Source organism: Nerophis lumbriciformis, linkage group LG25, assembly GCF_033978685.3.
Source record: "Nerophis lumbriciformis linkage group LG25, RoL_Nlum_v2.1, whole genome shotgun sequence".
Lineage (NCBI taxonomy): Eukaryota > Metazoa > Chordata > Actinopteri > Syngnathiformes > Syngnathidae > Nerophis > Nerophis lumbriciformis.
The window spans coordinates 14,847,850-14,869,385 of record NC_084572.2 but is presented as its reverse complement, the minus strand read 5'-3'; the positions used below and the strand labels follow the sequence as shown (position 1 = coordinate 14,869,385).

Below are 21,536 nucleotides of genomic sequence, written 5' to 3'. Positions count from 1 at the left end.
GACGCTGTCTTGTTGACATAAAACCACATCAAAAGGAGCGGCATTGGTTACGCCATTATTATAGAACACCATTGTTCCTAGCAATGTTGCCCAATGTGTTTGTTGCCCTGTCATTTTGAATTTGCATCATTATTGTGATTAGTGCCTAGTCGGAGTCAAGGTTGCCTTACTATATGCAACTATTGGTCATCCAGCATGTGTGTGCTGCAATTACACTAAACCAGAGGTCTTCAACAGAGCGTCCGCAGTACTGTGGGGGGTTGTGAAATTTTTGGTTGATTAGACTTTTTTTTTTTCTTTCAATATTTTTTTTTTAATATTCCACCACCAATTTTTCCACAAATTCAGTGTTTGCAAAATTACTTTTGAAAAGTAATTATTATAGTTACTCCTTATTTTAAAGTTAAAGTACCAATGTTTGTCACACACACACGGTGTGGCGAAATTATTCTCTGCATTTGACCCATCACCCTTGATCACCCCCTGGGAGGTGAGGGGAGTAGTGAGCAGCAGCAGCAGTGGCCACGCCCGGGAATCATTTTTGGTGATTTAACCCCCAATTCCAACCCTTGATGCGGAGTGCCAAGCAGGGAGGTAATGGGTCCCATTTTTAAAGTCTTTGGTGTGACTCGGCCGGGGTTTGAACTCACAACCTACCGATCTCAGGGCGAACACTCTAACCACTAGGCCACTGAGTAGGTGGTTAGGTAGTAGGTAGTTACTCCTTATTTTGCCAAATAAGTAAATAATTAGTAACAAAATTACTAGTAATTAATTACTAGGGAAAGTAATTGTGTTACTTTTTTGAAAAAAATAATAATGAAAAAACAAAGTAATATCTGGCATATGCATTTGAAAGACATTTCATGAAAGCAGAGTGTGTGCCTTTAAAAGGCGGTGCCTGTTGCCAAGCAACCCTGAGCAGCATTAGCTCAGCTGTGTTTGTACATTATTCCCGCGTAGCAGTAGTTGTGTGTATGAGTGTGTGTACTTGCATGTTGTGTTTTCTGTGTGATGTTGCCTCCTATTTGATATCAAGTTCATTTAGTGTGGTACTGGTTGTTGCTTTCATTTGTAAAAATTGTTTTTTTCTGCGTTGAACTTGCTGTGCTGCTGACACCGTCTTGACATACAACCACATCAAAAGCAGCGTGCCACGATACATCAAATGTGTCGGTAACAACTTTTTAACATACATAAAAGTAATTAATTAGCTTACTCATTACTAGTAAAAGTAACGCGTGAGTAAGTTATTATATAGCGCGGTCACTCTGAACACTGCTCACTGTACCTTGCAGGTTTGAAATAAAAACAAACAATTATACTGTATTATTATACTAATCTTAGCATATACGATAGCTAGCTATTAGCCCTGAAGTAGCAAGCTAGCGATTAGCGGCGCTAGTTGCCGGCTAGGGCTTAGCGCTTTAGTTTCCAGCTAGCTATTAGCAGCTGTATTCTTTGGTTATCTTAGTATTGCACAATAACAAGGTGAAGGTACGTTTGGGATCAGTTTAAATGAAAACACAATTTTATAAAGGATACATGTAGGGGTCCCTGCTCCTTCTCTCCGTTAGTTTGGGGGCCCTGGCAAGTTAAACGTTAAAGACCCCTGCTCTAAACTATAAATTCAAGTTGAGGGCCACACAATATGGCCGCAAATGGCCCGCGTGTTTGTGACCCCTGATGTAAAACATGTCTATATTGTCTTACTGTATGAAATAGACTTATCTTATTGCTCTTATTTACATGGCAGCACGTCATGTATCTCTACATGACTTAAATCCCTGTATTTCTCAGATTACTTTGGAGTTTTTTTATTGCTCTCAATTATTAGTTAGCACTGGGGATCGGAAAAAATATCGATATGGTCATATCAATATTGCGATGTGTTGAAATATAAAAACATTAGAAAAACAATACAATGTTGATTGTCAATGTCTTATGATATATATTTTTTCCTAATATGCAAAGGCAACTTTTCTTTTTACCTGAAATGTTTATATGAAAGAAACAGCTGTTCTAAATGTTGAGTTGAGTTGTGTTTGAGTTTATTTGGAACATGCAAGCATACAACATGATACATCACAATTTCCAGTTTCGCTTTTCAACATGTTCGAAAAGGAGTAGGAAGAAGCAGAGCTTTTTTAATCCTACCCCTTTTCTTTTACATAACAGTTGCTAAAACTTTTGTTCACTTCCTGTTCTCAATTTACTCACAATATACTCCATAAGTAATCACAATAAAAATAAATAAATAAATAATAATTGGTGAAGTAAGTTATATTTCATATGGTGAGATGAGTAAGATTATTTTGAGAATGAATGAATGGATGGATAAAATAAATTCAGAATGTTTATCATGGTTCTTCTTCTTTGTACTTTGTAAACACTTTAAGTTTGAAGAGTTTCTTGAAGTGGATCATATTAGTACATTGTTTGATTTATTTGCTTTATCCATTCCATAATTTAATTCCACATACTGATATCCTGAAGGTCTTAAGTGTTGTACGTGCGTACAAATGTTTTAAATGACATTTTTCTCTAAGATTATATTTCTCCTCTTTTTTTGAGAATAATTGTTGTATATTCTTGGGTAGCAGATTATAGTTTGCTTTGTGTATAATTTTAGCTGTTTGCAAATTTACTATGTCATGGAATTTCAGTATCTTTGATTCAATAAATAAAGGATTTGTATGTTCTCTATATCCAACACTATGTATTATTCTGACTGATCTTTTTTGTAACACCGTTAATGAATGAAGTGTACTTTTGTAGTTATTTCCCCATATTTCTGCACAATAACTCAGATATGGTAACACTAGTGAGCAGTAGAGGATATGGAGTGATTTTTGGTCTAGAAAATGTTTTGCTTTATTCATTATTGACGGGTTTCTTGCTACTTTATGTTGTATATTTTTTACATGAGATTTCCAGTTCAATTTATCATCAATCATTATACCTAGAAATTTTGCTTTCATTTTTATTCCGTCTATTTGTAGTTGTGTTTGACTTTCTCTTCTATTGGAGATTTTTCTCCATGTGTCCACTGGATGTCGCAATAGCAATTCTTTGTGTCTTTGTAGATGATGCTACATATGTACAAAATAAACCACGTTAGTACATCAGTCGAGGAAAATGATCAAACTACATAAATAACATACTGTAAGTTGATTTTGATATTTTGTATCTTGATAGATTGAAAATGAACACCAATGAGTTGACTGATGAACGTTATCACATCATTTATTCAGAAAATATGAATAACGACAAATAAATTATTAACCGCAACATGTAAGTGTAAAAAAAAAACACAACAACATTATGATTTGTACAATTTCAGAATGTGCTTGTTCTTTTTTTAAACAAAGGAAATAATCTGAAGTTGTCTTTATTTTTAAGTTATCGTGCCGCAATTTTACCAATCCGGCCCATTTGGGAGTAGATTTATCTCCATGTGGCCCCCCATCTAAAATGAGTTTGGCACCCCTGATTAATGGTATACATTTACCCAAAGTACTTTTGCCAAAGTCTGGCATTTTATTCTGACGCTGTAGTCAAAAGTGTCTACTGCCTAGTTTCTCTTGTTATATTTTTTTATTTTTACTGTTATATTTGTATTCTTATTGTTGCTTTTTATTTGTATTCTTATTGTTATATTTTCTATTTTATTTCCATTTATACCCCAATTATTTACTTTTTAAATGTGTTCTCAATTCTGTACACTGCTGCTGGAATTTTAATTTTCCTGTGGGAACTCTCCTGAAGGAATCAATAAAGTACTATCTATCTACTTTTTCTCGATCCTCTTGCTGTGCGGCAGACTGGCTCGTACATGCACATGCATCCTCCACTGTTTCCTTCAATAAAGTAGGGTATAGTTCGAACTCAATCTGTCAGTAGACTCACGATGGAAGTGTTAAAAACTACAACACATGTAGATGGTAGGGAGAAGATGCTGTCAGAGTGGAGGCACGTAAGTAAGACATGCTCACAAAATGGCTTATTATGAAGCAACTTAAAGATGGTCTGTAAAACGTGATCTATCCAACATTTTGACTAAACAAACACAGGGAAATGTTTTAAATGTAGAAAAACATGATAATATGACCCCTTTAAGTCATGTTTTGAGCCAATGGTATATCAAGGACGATTTTGGGCTTAGTGATGAGCAAGGCAGTGCAAGAAGTGGACAGTTACAAATATTGGACATTTAGGTTTACCTGATCGAGTGTACATGTATACAACTTTCATGTTAAGCTGCATTTTACATTCATCACTGAACTATGTAGAATATCGCTATATCCCAATATCCCAATACAGTGACTCAAGTATTGGGATACGTGTCGTATTGTGAAGTCCTTGTTGATACCCAGCCCGAGTCTGTGTGTGCAAGTGAGCGCGATTTTGGGTCTGTAATTGTGACCCTTTGACCTTAAACTGTCACTGTTTGTGCTAATAGTAGAAAGTAGTGATGGGTCCGGCAACACCGATGCATCGGCGCATGCGTCGAGCTCATAGAGCGAAACCCTGTGTCGGTGCGCGTACCGCTTTTAGAAAGTCACGTGACCGATCATGCGCTGTTTTGGTCACGTGACCGATACGCGAACTGTGTCGCTCTCCCGCCTCCTCTGTGCCCTGTGAGCGGGTCTTTTCTACAGCCGGAGAAATAATAACTAAGAAGAGACGACTGAAGTGTTGATAACAACCAAACTTAACCCCCCCCCCCTCTATATCCCACACCCCGGATTGTAAATAATGTAAATAATTCAATGTATATACTCTGATGATTAACTTGTGTGATGACTGTATTATGATGTTAGTATATGTCTGTATCATGAATCAGGGACCCTGACTTAAACAAGTTGAAAAACTTATTGGGGGGTTACCATTTAGTGGTCAATTTTACGGAATATGTACTTCACTGTGCAACCTACTAATAAAAGTCTCAATCAATCAATGAAAGAAATAGTCTAAAATTGAATACGTTGGAAAAACTGTTTTTTTTTTAATAAAAATGTGTAAAAAATTAATTTAAAAAAATCCCAGTCCACAAGCATCCTCATTCACAACACATTCTCTTAGATTTCCATGTTATGATCCATGTTCACATTTTTTATTGACTGCATCTAAAAAAGATACAAATATATTTTTATTTAAATGAAGATATGAACTAATCCTAAATGAAATACAATGACTTGGTTTATATTATTGTATATACTAGGTCATGAAACCAGTGTCAGTTGAGTCGGTCCATAGGTTGCCTGTAGGGATTTTTAATGTCCAGCAGATGTCAGTATTTAGTGACACAGTATCAATACAGTATCAATACAGTTTTGCAATGTGTCGAAACGCTTCATGACGCCTCATCAACCCATCACTAGTAGAAAGTAATGATGACAGATTAAAATATTCACTCATGCATACATGTCTCACCGTGTTTACGAGCTGGTACTCAAAAGAGGGAGGCCAATTGTTTAGGCCCTCTTTGTATGCCACCGACGATGCACACCTGGAAGAAATGACTGGACTGATCCACCTCATGATTCAGAACAGGGGTTGAATTTGTCAAATAGGCACAAATCAACTTATAGGGAAACTGCACTTTTTTGGAATTCTTCCTATAATTCACAATCCTTATGTAAGACAAGAATACATATGTTTTTCCTTTTTTATGCATCCTAATTTATAATATAAGGCAAGTGCAAGGTGGCTAAGAATGTAGCTAATTGGGGTAATCTATTGCACCCATAAAGGCCTCTAAAAAAACAACTTCAACCAACAATACTCCATTTACATGTCATGACCTGAATAATTACCCTACATTAGCGTTATTATTATTATAAGCGCTAACGCTGAGGAACTAGTTTAAGTGGTGCCATGATCACAAAGAAGTAACTAGCTTATGCAGCTATTGACAAACTGAGCCCGTGAGCTGCTGCATCCCCTCTGAGTTGGTAAAATTTAATTGTGCATTATAAATCATGCCTCTCATTTGTGTAGTAGACGTTTGTGGCCATAAACCGAGAAGTTTGTCGACTTTGATTTTCAACTTAGACCTAAAGATTACAAGAAACTAAATACATGAAAAGACTCTTGTTTTGTTTTTTGGGTTTTTTTATACCTTTGTTGAGGATTATGATTAAATCTTCATCCAAACAGGAAAATATGAACATTCTAGTGTTCTGAGTCGGCATCCCAATAAGTGTTATTATGTTGGTACTTTGTATTTCTTGTTTAACGCTTAGCAATACTGCTTCTTGTTGAATCTGTTTATCACTCAACTTCTAAAACTTGTAGCTCATCCAGGACCTCAGCCTCTGCTCATTGCATATGTATGCGATGTGTATCTGTATATATATATATATATATATATATATATATATATATATATATATATATATATATATATATATATATATATATTGGATCACCTCTATCAATCAATCAATCAAAGTTTATTTATATAACCCTAAATGAGTGTCTCAAAGGGCTGCACAAGCCACAACGACATCCTCGGCTCAGATCCCACATCAGGGCAAGAAAAAACTCAACCCAATGGGATACAATGGGAAACCTTGGAGGTGACCGCAGATGTGGGGACCCACCCCTCCCCCGGGCGACCGGTGCAATGGACATCGAGTGGATCTAGTTAATAGTGTGAGAGTCCAGTCCATAGTGGGGCCAGCAAGGGGTCATCTTGAGTGGAGACAAGTCAGCAGCGCAGAGACGTCATCAACTGATGCACAGATGAGTGGTCCACCCCGGGTCCCGACTTCTCCACGCAGGACAGGGGGGCAGAGCAGAAAAGAGACGGCAGATCAACTGGTCTAAAAGGAGGGTCTATTTAAAGGCTAGTGTATACAAATGAGTTTTAAGATGGGACTTGAGGTAGCATCTCTAAGTGTTACTGGAAGGGCATTCCATAGTACTGGAGCCCGAATAGAAAACGCTCTAAAGCCCGCAGGCTTTTTTTGGGCTCTGGGAATCACTAATAAGCCGGAGTACTTTGAACGCAGATTTCTTGCCGAGACATATGATACAATATAATCAGCAAGATAGGATGGAGCTAGGCCGTGTAGTATTTTATACGTAAGTAATAAAACCTTAAAGTCACATCTTAAGTGCACAGGAAGCCAGTGCAGGTGAGCCAGTATAGGCGTAATATGATCAAACTTTCTTGTTCTTCTCAAAAGTCTAGCAGCCGCATTTTGTACCAACTGTAATCTTTTAATGCTAGACATAGGAGACCCGAAAATAATACGTTACAGTAATCGAGACGAGACGTAACGAAGGCATGAATAATGATCTCAGCGTCGCTGGTGGACAAAAAAATCACCTGAAGTTTTTTGATGTGTAACATTGTCTACTGTATTTGTAGATACAGGGATGATGGGCTCCTTTTGTTTTGCCGTCTTTTATTCCCTTTTGGTGAAAGTTATCTTGTCAAACTCTGCTGAACTCTGCCTCTATTGAATCAGTCGTGTTGAGCGCAAAGACTACACTTTACCCTGACTCCAGTCAGGAGTGGGACAGTAATTGTCCGAATAATGCTTGCCAAATGCAAATGAAAAAAATTACCATAAACTGCAACCTTGCCCTCTTCTGCATATCAGACCTGCTTGTTCATTCCATACAGAAAGAAAGGTTGTTTCCTAACCAGCAACTCATTATTTCCAAGTAGTTCACTATCAAATTGCTCAATATGCAATGTCAAGTTGTTGTTTTTTTATGAAAATGTTGTAATTATTTGTTCTACAACAGAGCTTTACCAACCAGTGCATCCGTTTAATCTTACAGCAGGGGTGTCAAACACATTTTTATTGAGGGCCACATGGCAATTATGGCTCGTGTACTGAAGGAGTTTGTTTTTCATTAGAAACCAGCATGAGTCCTGTGCAGGCTTACTGTACTTCCCATCCTAGTTGGGTCGAGATGCTCCACATTACGTTTCTTCTGTTGCACAATGTCAGGAACACATTGACCTTACATTTTCATGACTTCACATTTATGAAATATTTTAGAAGAGAACGTTGCATCTTTGCTGTTGTTTTCATTAGCCAAGATTGTGAAAGCTAACGCCATATTTGCGTATGATGTCGCCTATCAGGAGCATATAGACCAGAGGGGTCAAAGTCGAGGGCCACATCGCAGTTATGTTTGGCTCCAGAGGGCCGCTTCTAACAGTGAATACTACTATTACACAATTTTTTTGATGCATTTCACGAGAAGATTTTCTTTTAAATTGAAATCTAAAAAAAAATTTGGTAAGTTGCTATAATTTCACCTCAAAATGTAGTGTATTTTACTGTAAATGGAAATAACAGTAGTGCTGTTTTTATGGTAAAAAAAAAAAAAAAGGCAGCTCAGTTGCCAGAATTTTACTGTAAAATTTACATTTGTTTTTTTACTGTAAATAAAAAAAATGCATTTTTACAGTAACATTTTGGCACCTGAGCTGCCAGTTTTTATTTTATTTTTTTATTTTACCGCAAATCAACAAGTGTAGATTTTCCGGTGTATTACTGTAAATGCCAAAACGGCACCCCAGTTTATTACAGTAAACAAAAGTACTGGGTTTTTTTTTCATTTAGAGAAAAATGCTGTAAAAACCACAGTAAATTTCACAATTTGACCATTAAATCTCTTGCTACTTTTACATTGCACAATTTGATGGATAACTTGCTTTGAAATCACTATTATTAGTATTTATTTATATTAAAAAAATGGTTTGAATGTTTGATAATATATTTTTGCATAATTAGACAATATTTAAGTTAACATCATTTGCAATTACATGGAGTACCGTATTTTCCGCACTATAAGGCGCACCGGATTATAAGGCGCACCTTCAATGAATGGCATATTTCAAAACTTTGTTCATATATAAGGCACACCGGATTATAAGGCGCACCTATGCATCCATTAGATGGAGCTGCGCTAAAGGGAATGTCAACAAAACAGTCAGATAGGTCAGTCAAACTTTATTAATAGATTACAAACCAAACTCTGTTCACTCCCAAAATGAATAAACAGCTGTTTTATTATTTTCCCAGAGGTAAAGTCAGTGACGTGGTGTTTTGTTTATCTTTTAACAACAGCAAGTAATAACATGTAGTGCAACATTTATATCACATAGTGGAGGGGAACTTTTCCCTGATTCAATAAACACGTAAAAAACAGTGATACAGTTACGGTAAATCAAACGTTAGTGCTATCACAATATAGTAACACTAGAAATAGTGCAGAGCAATAACAATATATCAATAACTCAACGTTGCTGAAACGTTAATGTCACACAACACACAAAATAAACATGTAAAGCTCACTTTATGAAGTTATTCCTCATCCACAAATCCCTCGAATTCTTCTTCTTCAGTGTCCAAATTAAACACCATTGATTTGTTTATGTTAAAAGCTCTCGCTGCTGCTTTATTCCCGTGTTGTACTGCGTGACTGATCGTCTTAAGTTTAAACTCTGTGTCGTAAGCGTGTCTCTTAATAGGAGCCATTTTTTGGGTTAGAAGCGCATCTTCTTTTTCGGGGGAAAATGAAGTAGGCGGCTGCTTACCATAGAAGCAGAACTTCTTCTTCTACGGGGGAAAATGAAGTAGGCGGCTGCTTACCGTAGTTGCGAGACCTAAACTTTATGAAAATGAAGTTTAGGTTTGTTGTGGCTCAATATTGGTCCATATATAAGGCGCACCGGATTATAAGGCGCACTGTCAGCTTTTGAGAAAATTGGAGGTTTTTGGGTGCGCCTTATAGTGCGGAAAATACGGTAAAAAAAAAAAATTCTCCCAAAATAGAAAGAAAGAATACATTTAGTAAGAAATGTTACAGTACTTTATTGATACATATTATGTCCAGGCTTTCGAGGGCCAAATAAAATGAAGTGGCGGGCCACATCTGGCTCCCGGGCCTTGAGTTTGACACCTGTGATATAGACGCTGATGAGTATAGGGTCAAAAACCGAACTCATGAACATACTCTGAGGTCACGTTTTTATGGTATACACAGTGCATCTTTTCAATGAGATAGGAGTTAAATTCAGAAAAAGCCAAGTCTGACATACCGACACGTGATTTGATGCCCTCAAATAGAATGTTATGATTAACGGTATCGAAAGCAGCGCTGAGATCAAGTAGCAGCAACACGGATGATGCATCAGCATCCATAGTTAACAACAAATCTACTGTCTTAGTAGAGTGATTTGCCTGGAGACTTGACTGAAAGGCTTCATAAAGATTGTTAGTAAGCTGCTGTGCAATCGTATTTAGAGGAGTTTAGAGATAAACAGGAGGTGCGACACCAGCCGGTAGTTTAGCAAGGGGTCAAAACCGAGGTTAGGTCTTTTAAGCATAGAATGAATAACCTCTGTTTTGAATGCTAGGGCAGGGGTCGGCAACCTTTACCAGTCAAAGAGCCATTTTGACCAGTTTCACAAATTATAGAAAACAACGGGAGCCGCGAAAAATGTTTGTAATTTTAAACGAAATAACACTGCATACAAAGTTTTTTGTTTTGCTTTGTGCTATGTATAAACCAGGGGTCTCAGACACGCGGCCCACTCCTTTATATGGAATTTGAAAGCTGGTGCGGCACGCGGGTTTTAAATGAATGACGCTTGTCGGCGTCATGCGTGCCGTGATGGTACAGCATTTAGCACCCACTACAACCAGCGTGCCTGATTGGCCACACGTTGAATGGGGCTTCCGCTCTAACACGCAGGTGACCGCAATGCATACTTGGTCAACAATCACACAGGTTACACTGACGGTGGCGGTATAAAAAACTTTAACACTCTTACTAATAATGCGCCACACTGTGAACCCACACCAAACAAGAATGACAAACACATTTCGGGAGAACATCTGCACCTTAACACAACATAAACACAACAGAACAAATACCCAGAATCCCATGCAGCCCTAACTCTTCCGGGCTACATTATACACCCCCGCTACCAAACCCCGCCCACCTCAACCGACGCACAGGGGGGTGGGGGTTGATGTGTGAGGGAGCAGGGTTGGGGTGGGGGCGGGGTTTGGTGGTAGCAGGGGTGTACAATGTAGCCCGGAAGAGTCAGGGCTGCATGGGATTCTGGGTATTTGTTATGTTGTGTTTATGTTGTGTTAAGGTGCAGATGTTCGCCCGAAATGTGTTTGTCATTCTTGTTTGGTTTTGGTTCACAGTGTGGCGCATTATTAGTAAGAGTGTTAAAGTTGTTTTATATGGCCACCGTCAGTGTAACCTGTGTGGCTGTTTAGCAAGTATGCCTTACTGTCACGTATGTGTGCAAGCAGAAGATGTGTATTGTAAAACAAGTGTTGGGCTGACACGCTATTGATACAGATTGTAGAGGGCGCCAAATGTTGTACCATCATGGCACGCCCTTATTATAGCTGTAAGGGTGAAAATCGGTGACTATTAATTCCGGGAGATTTCTGCGAGAGGCACTGAAATCCGGAAGTCTCATAGAAAATTGGGGGGTTCAGCAAGTAAGCTGCTGAGCCGCATCAGAGTGATCAAAGAGCCGCATGCGGCTCCGGAGCCGCGGGTTGCCGACCCCTGTGCTAGGGGAACAGTACCGGAGGAGAGTGATAAGTTATTAATAGAGATGTCCGATAATATCGGCCTGCCGATGTTATCGGCCGATAAATGCTTTAAAATGTAATATCGGAAATTATCGGTATCGGTTTCAAAAAGTAAAATTCATGACTTTTTAAAACGCCGCTGTACGGAGCGGTACATATCCGGTAAAACACGGACGTAGGGAGCAGTACAGAGCAGTTGCATCTCCCAGTCAGCAGCCCCTCCCCTCGCACCTCTCCCACACACAACACAGGAGTTGACAACTGCAGCATGACAGGTTTACTGGCGACGCTTGATGACCTCATCAAACCGCCGCGAACGGAGCATGACAACAACAACAGTGTGTTGTTGCCGGTGCTATAGCCGTGGCTAACGACACCATGTCTATGGTTTGGGATTCATTTTAAAGTGTGTCTGACGGATACAAAACTGGCAATTTGCAATGACTGCAAAAAGTTGGTTATGCAAGGAGGAACCAAGACGTCTTCCTTTAATACGAGCAATTTGATCTCCCACCTCTTCAAGAATCATAAGGAGATACACGATGAATACAAGCGCAAGATGGATGCAAAGCAAACACCGAAAAAAAGTAGTACCACACAGTTGTCACTTAAAGTGCGCAGAGAAAAAACAAAAATACAACAAAAAACACCCCAAGGCGAAAGCTCACGTTGTGGTCAGGGACAACGCACGCAATATGGCAAAAGCTACGGTGGCTAGTCACGGCGCACACATTGCAGCTTGCAGTGAACAGAGGTGCCCTGTCTCAACACAGCATTTCAGAAGCTCTGGCTGACTGCTAGGCCACTTCAAGCACTCACCACTAGCTTGCAGCACATTTTTGTTACTCATACAAATACGTTAAAGCAGGGCAGATTGAGCGCAGTTTAAAAATCTGTTTGTTTTGTCCCATTAACGAGTTGCGGGAGTTCCTCTAATGTTACTTCTTCAAAGTGAGAGAGATTTTTTTTTTAAGTATTTACCGTAACGCATACATTCATTTCTGTGTTTATAGAATCCAGTTGGAGCTTGGACGTATTATTTTCAATCTCCTTTCTAATAAGCTCAATCTTCTTACTAAAGTCGAGTGGGCGGAGCTACCGGTAGAAATCCCTTGTTGGGTTAGCGATGCTACTGTGATAAACAGATATTTAGGGTCGTTTGTATTAAAGCGGATGAGATTACAGTAATAAATAGTTTTAGCTAAGACAAGAGCGTGTTTATAAGTTATTAAACGGGAACGTGTCATGTAAGACGATGAAAGTTGTTGTGATTTCAATATGCAAAGCGCCGAGGAGGCAGTGTGCAGGTAAAACAGTATTTAATCCTGTGACAAAAAAATAAACAAAAGATGAGAGCAGCTGGGAAGTGCTCTTAAGCATAGGGATTTCTATGCAAAACAAAAACCAGACTAAAAAGGCTACAACATAAACAAAAACAGAATGCTGGACAACAGCAAAAACTTACGGTGTGTGGAGCAGAAACGCCTTCCACAAAGTACGTCTGTACTTGACATGACAACTGACGATGAATAATGTCCCTTAAAACGAATGGTGGCCAAAACGGAACTTAAATAGTCAAAATTGAAAACACAAATCTCAAAGGGAGGCGTGAAGGTGCGCTGGTGCAGCAGGAAACAAGAAAACAGGAAGTGAAAACTATAAAATAAGAGCGCAGGACAGGAACTAAGCATTAAACCCCCCTAAAACCAGGGGGTAATGCTCTTATGGGCCTTTTTAAGTTTTAACAGAGCTACCCTGAAAGGGACAAGCGGTAGAAAATGGATGTATGGATGGATACACTATCAATGGCGTTGCTCAAGACTTCATTAAAGTTGTTAGTGAGGCCGGAGCCCACATCATTTGGGAATGGTGCCATGAGTGAGGAATCGTAAAAATCTTGCCAATTCCCATCCCGAGTACTAAGTGACAAACTTTCTAATTCCAAAGCATGAGCAAGCATCTATTTATTTTTTAACAATAATGAAAATAGTTGAAGTGTGCTGCATTATTTTCTTCAGTTTACTGTCATAGGATAATAACCATAATAAACAAAACATACATGAGCAAAATCAGCAAGCATTGTGTGTGTTTGTTTGGCCATTTGTGTGTTTTGTGCTCTTGTGTGTTTTGCAGACTGTAAGACAGGAAGTGCTACCTTTGCGATGTGAAAGAAAACACAGGAAGTGCTTCAAATTCCACATTTAAACGTACATGAGTGACGAAGGAAGAGTCCCGGGAGTGGGAACAATGAGCACACACACACGCACACACACACACACACACACACACAGAAACAGAAAACACATACATTGTCCAAGGCTAAACAATACAGTAACATACTTCCTTACTAATTAATTACTATTATTAGTCAAATAATGAAAGCGTGCTGCCGTCTCATTAACTCGGTTGGCGCTAATTACTCATTTTGGTTGCAACTTGGCTTTCTTCCTGCGCTCTCATTAACGACATGTTCATGCGTCATTGGACCAAATAGAAACCACAGACAGGTCAAACAACTTGTCTTTGTTTATTTGCGTTGTACTCATTATTCTATGTCTCGGTTTTGTAGGTGTGGAACCCCAGGATGCAGAGACAGCAGGCGTAGTGCATGTAAAAGGGTAATTCATGCCAATTAGTAATTAGTGCCTGGTACTAAGCATCCTGATTGGCAACGAGAGACGGGTGAGGGAGCCAGAGCTCAGACCAGAGGAGTGCTGGTAAATGGAGGAAAACAGAAAGTGGAATGACGATTAGGGAGCGCTGGACAGGGAATAATATACGAAACACAAGAAACTAATCATTGTGCTTGTCGTCGTCACGTCGTGTCATTGCTGGGTTTACGAGCAGAGGAGCATGTTCGGCAGCGCACAATCACGGAGTACTTACAAAGAGACACAGTGTGTAGACAGAAAAGGGAGAACGGACACATTCTGGCTTAAAAACTAAGGATAAAGGTGAAGTTATAACATTGAAACGCCCTCAGGAAGAGGTGCTTTAAGACATGGCTAGCTAGTTAGCGTCTAAAGTCCATCCCCAGTCGGCAGTGTTGTATTTACTTCTAAATCACTAATCCTCGCCTCCATGGCGACAAATAAAGTACGTTTCTTACAAGTATCATCCCTGCAGGATGAGGAATAGCTAAACATGTTTCACTACACACCGTAGCTCACCGGTGTCAAAATGTAAACAAACACCATTGGTGGATTTACACCTAACATCCACTGTAATGATACCAAGTACAGAAACGTATCTAGTCGATACTACTCTGATTATATCAATATTTTCTAGCATCACAACATCTTCTTTTGTTTTTATTTAATTTATATTATGTTTATAAACTCAGGAAATATGTCTCCGGACACATGAGGACTTTGAATATGACCAATGTATGATCCTGTAACTACTTGGTATCGGATTGATACCTAAATTTATGGTATCATCTAGGGATGTCCCGATCCAGGTTTTTGCACTTCCGATCCGATACCGATATTGTTTTTGCACTTCCGATCAGATACCGATACTGACCGATACTGGCCTATCCGAGCATGTATTAAAGTTTAAAGTTATTTAGCCTACTTAGTTGTCAGAATCATGTTGAAACGGGTTTTAGTACTCTTGATAACAACTAGCCAGCTGAATTAGGGGAGTTTGAATAATACACAATGGTTGGTAACAAGAAACTGACCTGTTTATTCAAGGATAAACACAAAATAGACAAAATTATACATGACAAACAGAAATGGCATCATTGAACTAGGGCTGGGCGATATGGCCTTTTTTTAATATTGCGATATTTTAAGGCCATATTGCAATACACGATATATATCTCGATATTTTGCCTTAGCCTTGAATGAACACTTGATGCATATAATCACAGCAGTATGATGATTCTATGTGTCTACATTAAAACATTCTTCTTCATACTGCATTAATATATGCTACTTTTAAACTTTCATGCAGAGAAGGAAATCACAACTAAAAAAATCACTATTTTTTTCATACGGTGTTTATCTGGAAATGTTTGCCTCGGCATTTTGATGGTGTGGACGTGTGGCACCGAATGGAGATAAGCGTCTCGACAGACGTTACAATATTTGAACAATGATGACGAATACTATTTTCTCTGTCGTGTCCGTGTGTCGAAAATTGTTATGCGCTTATTTTTTTATTTGATTTTGTGCGTGGCATAGATTTGCCGTGCGCAGAGGACGCTTGAGCAGTGCGCAATTGCACAGGCGCGCACGGCTGCGCTAGCATCACAGCTAACGTTAGCCATGCTGCTACGTCTCTGCTGGGGGAGGACGTATACGTATGTGACGTATGACGTGACAGTATGTGACGTGTGTAAGAAGGTGCGCTTGCTGTCTGTGAGAAGGAGACACAGGAAAGAGTGAGAAGAGCCTGTCGTGTAATGCCAGCAGCTAAAAGCAACTGCGTGAGAATCCACAGACTTGTGGATGTGTTGATGGTGTGCTGGAAAATGCGGAACGGAAATTAGGGAGCAGCAGAAAAGTGGAATGTATTATTTAAATCGGTGCGTTGGAAAACACGGACCGGAGTTTTTTTTTAAACTGGATCTGGATCGGCAATTTTCCATGCATTGCCGATACGCATTTTTTGGCAAATATCGGCGGCCGATCCGATCCAAATATCGGATCGGGACATATCGGATGATACTATCATCCAAAACTAACGTAAAGTATTAAACAACAGAAGAATAAGTGATTATTACATTTTAACAGAAGTATCAATAGAACATGTTAAAAGAGGAAGTAAGCAGATATCAACAGTAAATGAACAAGTAGATTAATAATTCATTTTCTACCACTTGTCCCTAATAATGTTGACAAAATAATAGAATGATAAATGACACAATATGTTACTGCATACGTCAGCAGCTAAATTAGGAGCATTTGTTTGTTTACTTACTACTAAAAGACAAGTTGTCTTGTATGTTCACTATTTTATTTAAGGACAAACTTGCAATAAGAAACATATGTTTAATGTACCCTAAGATTGTTTTGTTAAAATAAAGCCAATAATGAATTTTTTTGTGGTCCGCTTTATTTAGAAAAGTATCGAAAAGCACCTAAAAGTATCGAAATAGTTTTAGTACTGGTATTGGGACAACACTAATTGGGTGTATAGTAGAGCGCATTGAGCTGTGCGAGAAATTTCAAGTCATTTGACTAATGCAAGTATGATAACTGCGCCACCATGTGGTTTATTTGCTAGAAGATAATAACACATTCTTATTCTTCCCTGTGCAGCGGTCTGGGTGTAGATGAGTTAGCTGACACTTAACAAATCTCCATTGGTCCATGCACTCTACAGTCCTCCTCCATCTACTGCACCCCGCTGGTTCCTTCTCCCATAATCCCCCTCTTCCATCTCACAGCCTGACAGTGATGACGCCATCATGGCGGTACAGATTAGAGGGGGATGCACACATCTCAAGATTCACTTCGCTCCCTTTCCCCGCTCGCCTTAATGTGTACTGCGGCTAAATGTCTTCCTGTGGTGTTCATCAGCGTCAGCCTCCACCACTCCAGAACATTAGCAGCATGATGTTAACATGAAAAAGTGTCTCTTCAGGGGGGCCTCCATTGCACCTGCATGCCTCCCTTCACCCTCCTCCTTCTCTACTTCCTCTCTGTTCTGACACTGTGATCCATGAGGGCATTATCTCTCCCATTACTTGTCCATCCCATAATCTTTCACCCTCACCCCCATGTCTTTGGAGAATATTAATTAGTTGCTCTCAGAGTAGCCTAATCACTGCGACTATAACAGGCACTATAGGGATGGGAATTCGAAAACCCAGTGTACAGTCGTGGTCAAAAGTTTACATACACTTGTAAAGAACATAATGTCATGGCTGTCTTGAGTTTCCAATCATTTCTACAACTCTTATTTTTTTGTGATAGAGTGATTGGAGCACATACTTGTTGGTCACAAAAAACATTCACGAAGTTTGGTTCTTTTATGAATTTATTATGGGTCTACTGAAAATGTGACCAAATCTGCTGGGTCAAAAGTATACATACAGCAATGTTAATATTTAGTTAACAGTAGGGATGTCCGATCAGCCGATTAATGCTTTAAAATGTAATATCGGAAACTATTGTTATCGATTTCAAAATTATCCGTATCGGTTTCTAAAAGTAAAATGTATGACTTTTTAAAACGCTGCTGTGTACACGGATGTAGAGAGAAGTACAGAGCGCCAATAAACCTTAAAGGCACTGCCTTTGCGTGCCGGCCCAATCACATAATATCTACGGCTTTTCACACACACAAGTAAGGCTGAAACGACGCATCGACGTAGTCGACATCATCGGTTACGTAAATACGTCGACGCCGTTTTGTGCGTCGACGCGTCGCATATTTACGTCACACTACCGTCATGGCGCAGCGCAAATCAGACGATGCGAGCGGTGCGAGCGAGGGGAAAAAAGCACGCCAAAAGTCGTCAAAAGTGTGGGAGTATTTCAATAAACGGCCTAATAATGTTGTTGTATGCACACTGTGTCAAGCGGAAATGGCCTATCATAGCAGCACAACGGCTATGAACGAACATTTGAAAAGAAAACGCCCGACAGCGTTCTTGCCATCACCATCAACAAGTCAAATGTCCGCGAGAGTATACGTTGTCATCATTACACAAAAACATGAATGTGTCATTTGTATCTGCGTTGTAAATTCATAAACTAAAACACTGTTTCGCTCTGAGAGGCCCGTTTGGCGTGCCTGTTCAGTGTTTACAAAGACGCGCTCCTCTTTAACGCTGTGGAGAGGCAAGGCCGGCGAGCGAGCAGCGAGGCGGGGCGCGCCGGGAGCGACAGCGCACCTGGGCACGATCATCCAATCTCCTCTCGCTGAAGAAAAGGGGAGCAGCAGAGAGAGAGGGAAGAGAGACTGGAAGGAGCCAGAGTGAAGCTGACGTGGAGTGAGAGAGGAGGAGAGCCAGAGACAGAGGACGACGAGCGAGCGAGGAAGAGGAGCTGAAAAGCAAGGAAAGAAAGAGAAAAGAGTTGGAAGAGAAAAGACTTTGTGTAAAATTAAAAGATTGTAAACCTGGCAAAGCCGTCTGGCGTTCAGTCTGTCGGTCCTGAAAGAACCCCACGGCACAAGACGTGTCACAAACGCTAACGTTAATTAGTTGTGCAAATACCTTTTACAACATTAACAGTTACATATACTATGTACAAACGAACAATTAACTTTCACTTTAATCATACTATCATTGTTGTGTTATTAAGCAAAATAAGCAATACTTTTACTTTTGTTGAAATGTTTACACTGTTGTTACAGAATATTTCGTTTTGCACTTTTTTGTATTGGATGTTTATCTTTATTTTTGCACATTTTAAAGCAAAATAAGCAATACTTTTACTTTTGAAATGCTTATACTATTGCAGAATATTAAGATTTGCACTGGATGTTTACATTTATATTTGCACATTAAAAAGCAAATAAGCTACTTTTAATTTTGTTAAATGTTAAAAGTTTTAAATGTTTACATTGTTACAGAATATTTTGTCATGTTGTTGTCAATGTTGACTGAGTGGCCATACTTTTTTTTTTTTGTATATAAAAGCCATGCCTTTTGAAAAAACTGGCCTACATTTATTTTTTAATCTTCATTTTAAATTTAAAAAATAATCGGTAAAAGGAAAAACAATCTATAGATTAATCGAAAAAATAATCTATAGATTAACAAATTAATCGAAAAAAATAATCTACAGATTAATCGATAGAAAAATAATCGTTAGCTGCAGCCTTACACACAAGTGAATGCAAGCCTTACTTGGTCAACAGCCCTACAGGTCACACTGAGGGTGGCCGTATAAACAACTTTAACACTGTTACAAATATGTGCCACACTGTGAACCCCCACCAAACAAAAATGACAAACACATTTCGGGAGAACATCCGCACCGTAACACAACATAAACACAACAGAACAAATACCCAGAACCCCTTGCAGCACTAACTCTTCCGGGACGCTACAATAAACACCCCCGCTACCCCCTACCTACCCCCCCCCCACACTGCCCACCTCAACCTCCTCATGCTCTCTCAGGGAGAGCAGGTCCCAAATTCCAAGCTGCTGTTTTGAGGCATGTTAAAAAAAATAATGCTGGCATTTTTTCCATAACTTGAGTTTATTTATTTTGGAAAACCTTGTTACATTGTTTAATGCATCCAGCGGGGCATCACAACAAAATTAGGCATAATAATGTGTTAATTCCACGACTGTATATATCGGTATCGGTTGATATCATAATCGGTAATTAAGAGTTGGACAATATCAGAATATCAGATATCGGCAAAAAAAACATTATCGGACATCTCTAGTTAACAGATCAATTTTTGTTTCATCTGACCACAGAACTTACCTCCAGAAGGTCTTATCTTTGTCCATATGATGTCAGATGACACAAAGCTGTTTGGCCACAATACCCAGCAATATGTTTGGAGGAGAAAAGGTGAGGCTTTTAATCCCAGGAACAACAAATCCTACCGTCAAGCATGGTGGTGGTAGTATTATGCTCTGAGCCTGTTTTGTTGCCAATGGAACTGGTGCTTTACAGAGAGTAAATGGGACAATGAAAAAGGATTACCTCCAAATTCTTCAGGACAACCTAAAATAGTCAGCCCGGAGGTTGGGTCTTGGGCGCAGTTGTGTGTTCCAACAGGACAATGACCCCAAACACACGTCAAAACTGGTAAAGGAATGGCTAAATCAGACTAGAATTAAGGTTTTAGAATGGCCTTCCCAAAGTCCTGACTTAAACGTGTGGACAATGCTGAAGAAACAAGTCCATGTCAGAAAACCAACAAATTTAGCTGAAATTTTGGCAAGAGGAGTGGTCAAAAATTCAACCAGAAGCTTGTGGATGGCTATCAAAAGTGCCTTATTGCAGTGAAACTTGCCAAGGGACATGTAACCAAATATTAACATTGCTGTATGTATACTTTTGACCCAACAGATTTGGTCACATTTTCAGTAGACCCATAATAAATTCATAAAAGAACCAAACTTCATGAATGTTTTTTTGTGACCAACAAGTATGTGCTCCAATCACTCTATCACAAAAAATAAGAGTTGTAGAAATGATCGTAGTCCGGATCACGTTTTTGTTATGTTCTGTTAGTTTTGGACTCCCTAATAGAATAGAAAATATTTTATTGATCCCTAGGGGAAATTCAGCACCACAGTTCGCTCACAATAGACTATAATAATAATAAATAATATAATATACATAATATATAATATATGAATAATATAAATATATTCTACATTTACGTGCAGTCAAGAAGGAACATATGCATTATACAGTCTGATGGCTGTCGGTATGAAGTTCTAAGTTCCTGTTTGTGCACTCCTGGGTTTATTTTGGTTATCATGGGGATTAATTGGGTTCACCTGCCTCTGGTTAGTGGTCCCACGCTCAGCTGCTGTCAGCCACTAATCAGAGAGCTTTTTATTCACCTTGCTCGCCACGCTCAGTCTGGCTTCCTTGTTTGCGAATGCAACAGAGTTACGTAGGGCATTCCTTGTTTCCTGTGCTATGTTTTGGTTATTTAGCTTCTCGTGCGAACGGCACGCTTTCCTTTCGCTTGTTTCCTGTTTTTGGTTGAAGCTATGATTTATGATAAATAAATCATCTCCTACCTCACGCTGTCGTCCGAAAATGTCCGTTCCGCATTCCTGGGAGAACGACCATGCATAAAGATGCGACCCGCACGTGACAACGATTGCCATTTTGTCAAGCGGTTCTCTAAGGGGGGATGATGTCATTACGCAACGTGCGTAGTGACGTCAGATCGCAAAAATGTCGATGCCCGCTCGGAACAAACACTAACATTTTACAAGAAAAGATTGCAACAGCGCGACTTGTAATAATTATAAGTAGGAATGTCCGATAATGG

General features: G+C 39.3%; 1 protein-coding gene across 4 annotated transcripts in view; it reads right to left on the bottom strand.

Annotated features, from left to right (window-relative positions):
• LOC133621643 (AMP deaminase 3-like) overlaps positions 1–21,536 on the bottom strand; it is an 82,798-nt gene that overhangs the window by 48,044 nt on the left and 13,218 nt on the right. The window contains exon 1 of one of the 4 annotated variants that reach the window (XM_061983864.1): positions 21,280–21,437. The exons of 2 other annotated variants lie outside the window; for them this stretch is intronic. In XM_061983864.1, the coding sequence (XP_061839848.1) occupies positions 21,280–21,405 (126 nt within the window). In that variant the 5' untranslated portion in view covers positions 21,406–21,437. Of the gene's footprint in view, positions 1–21,279; positions 21,438–21,536 lie in introns of those variants that run through there. One more of the 4 variants, XM_061983865.1, reaches the window with a different exon arrangement.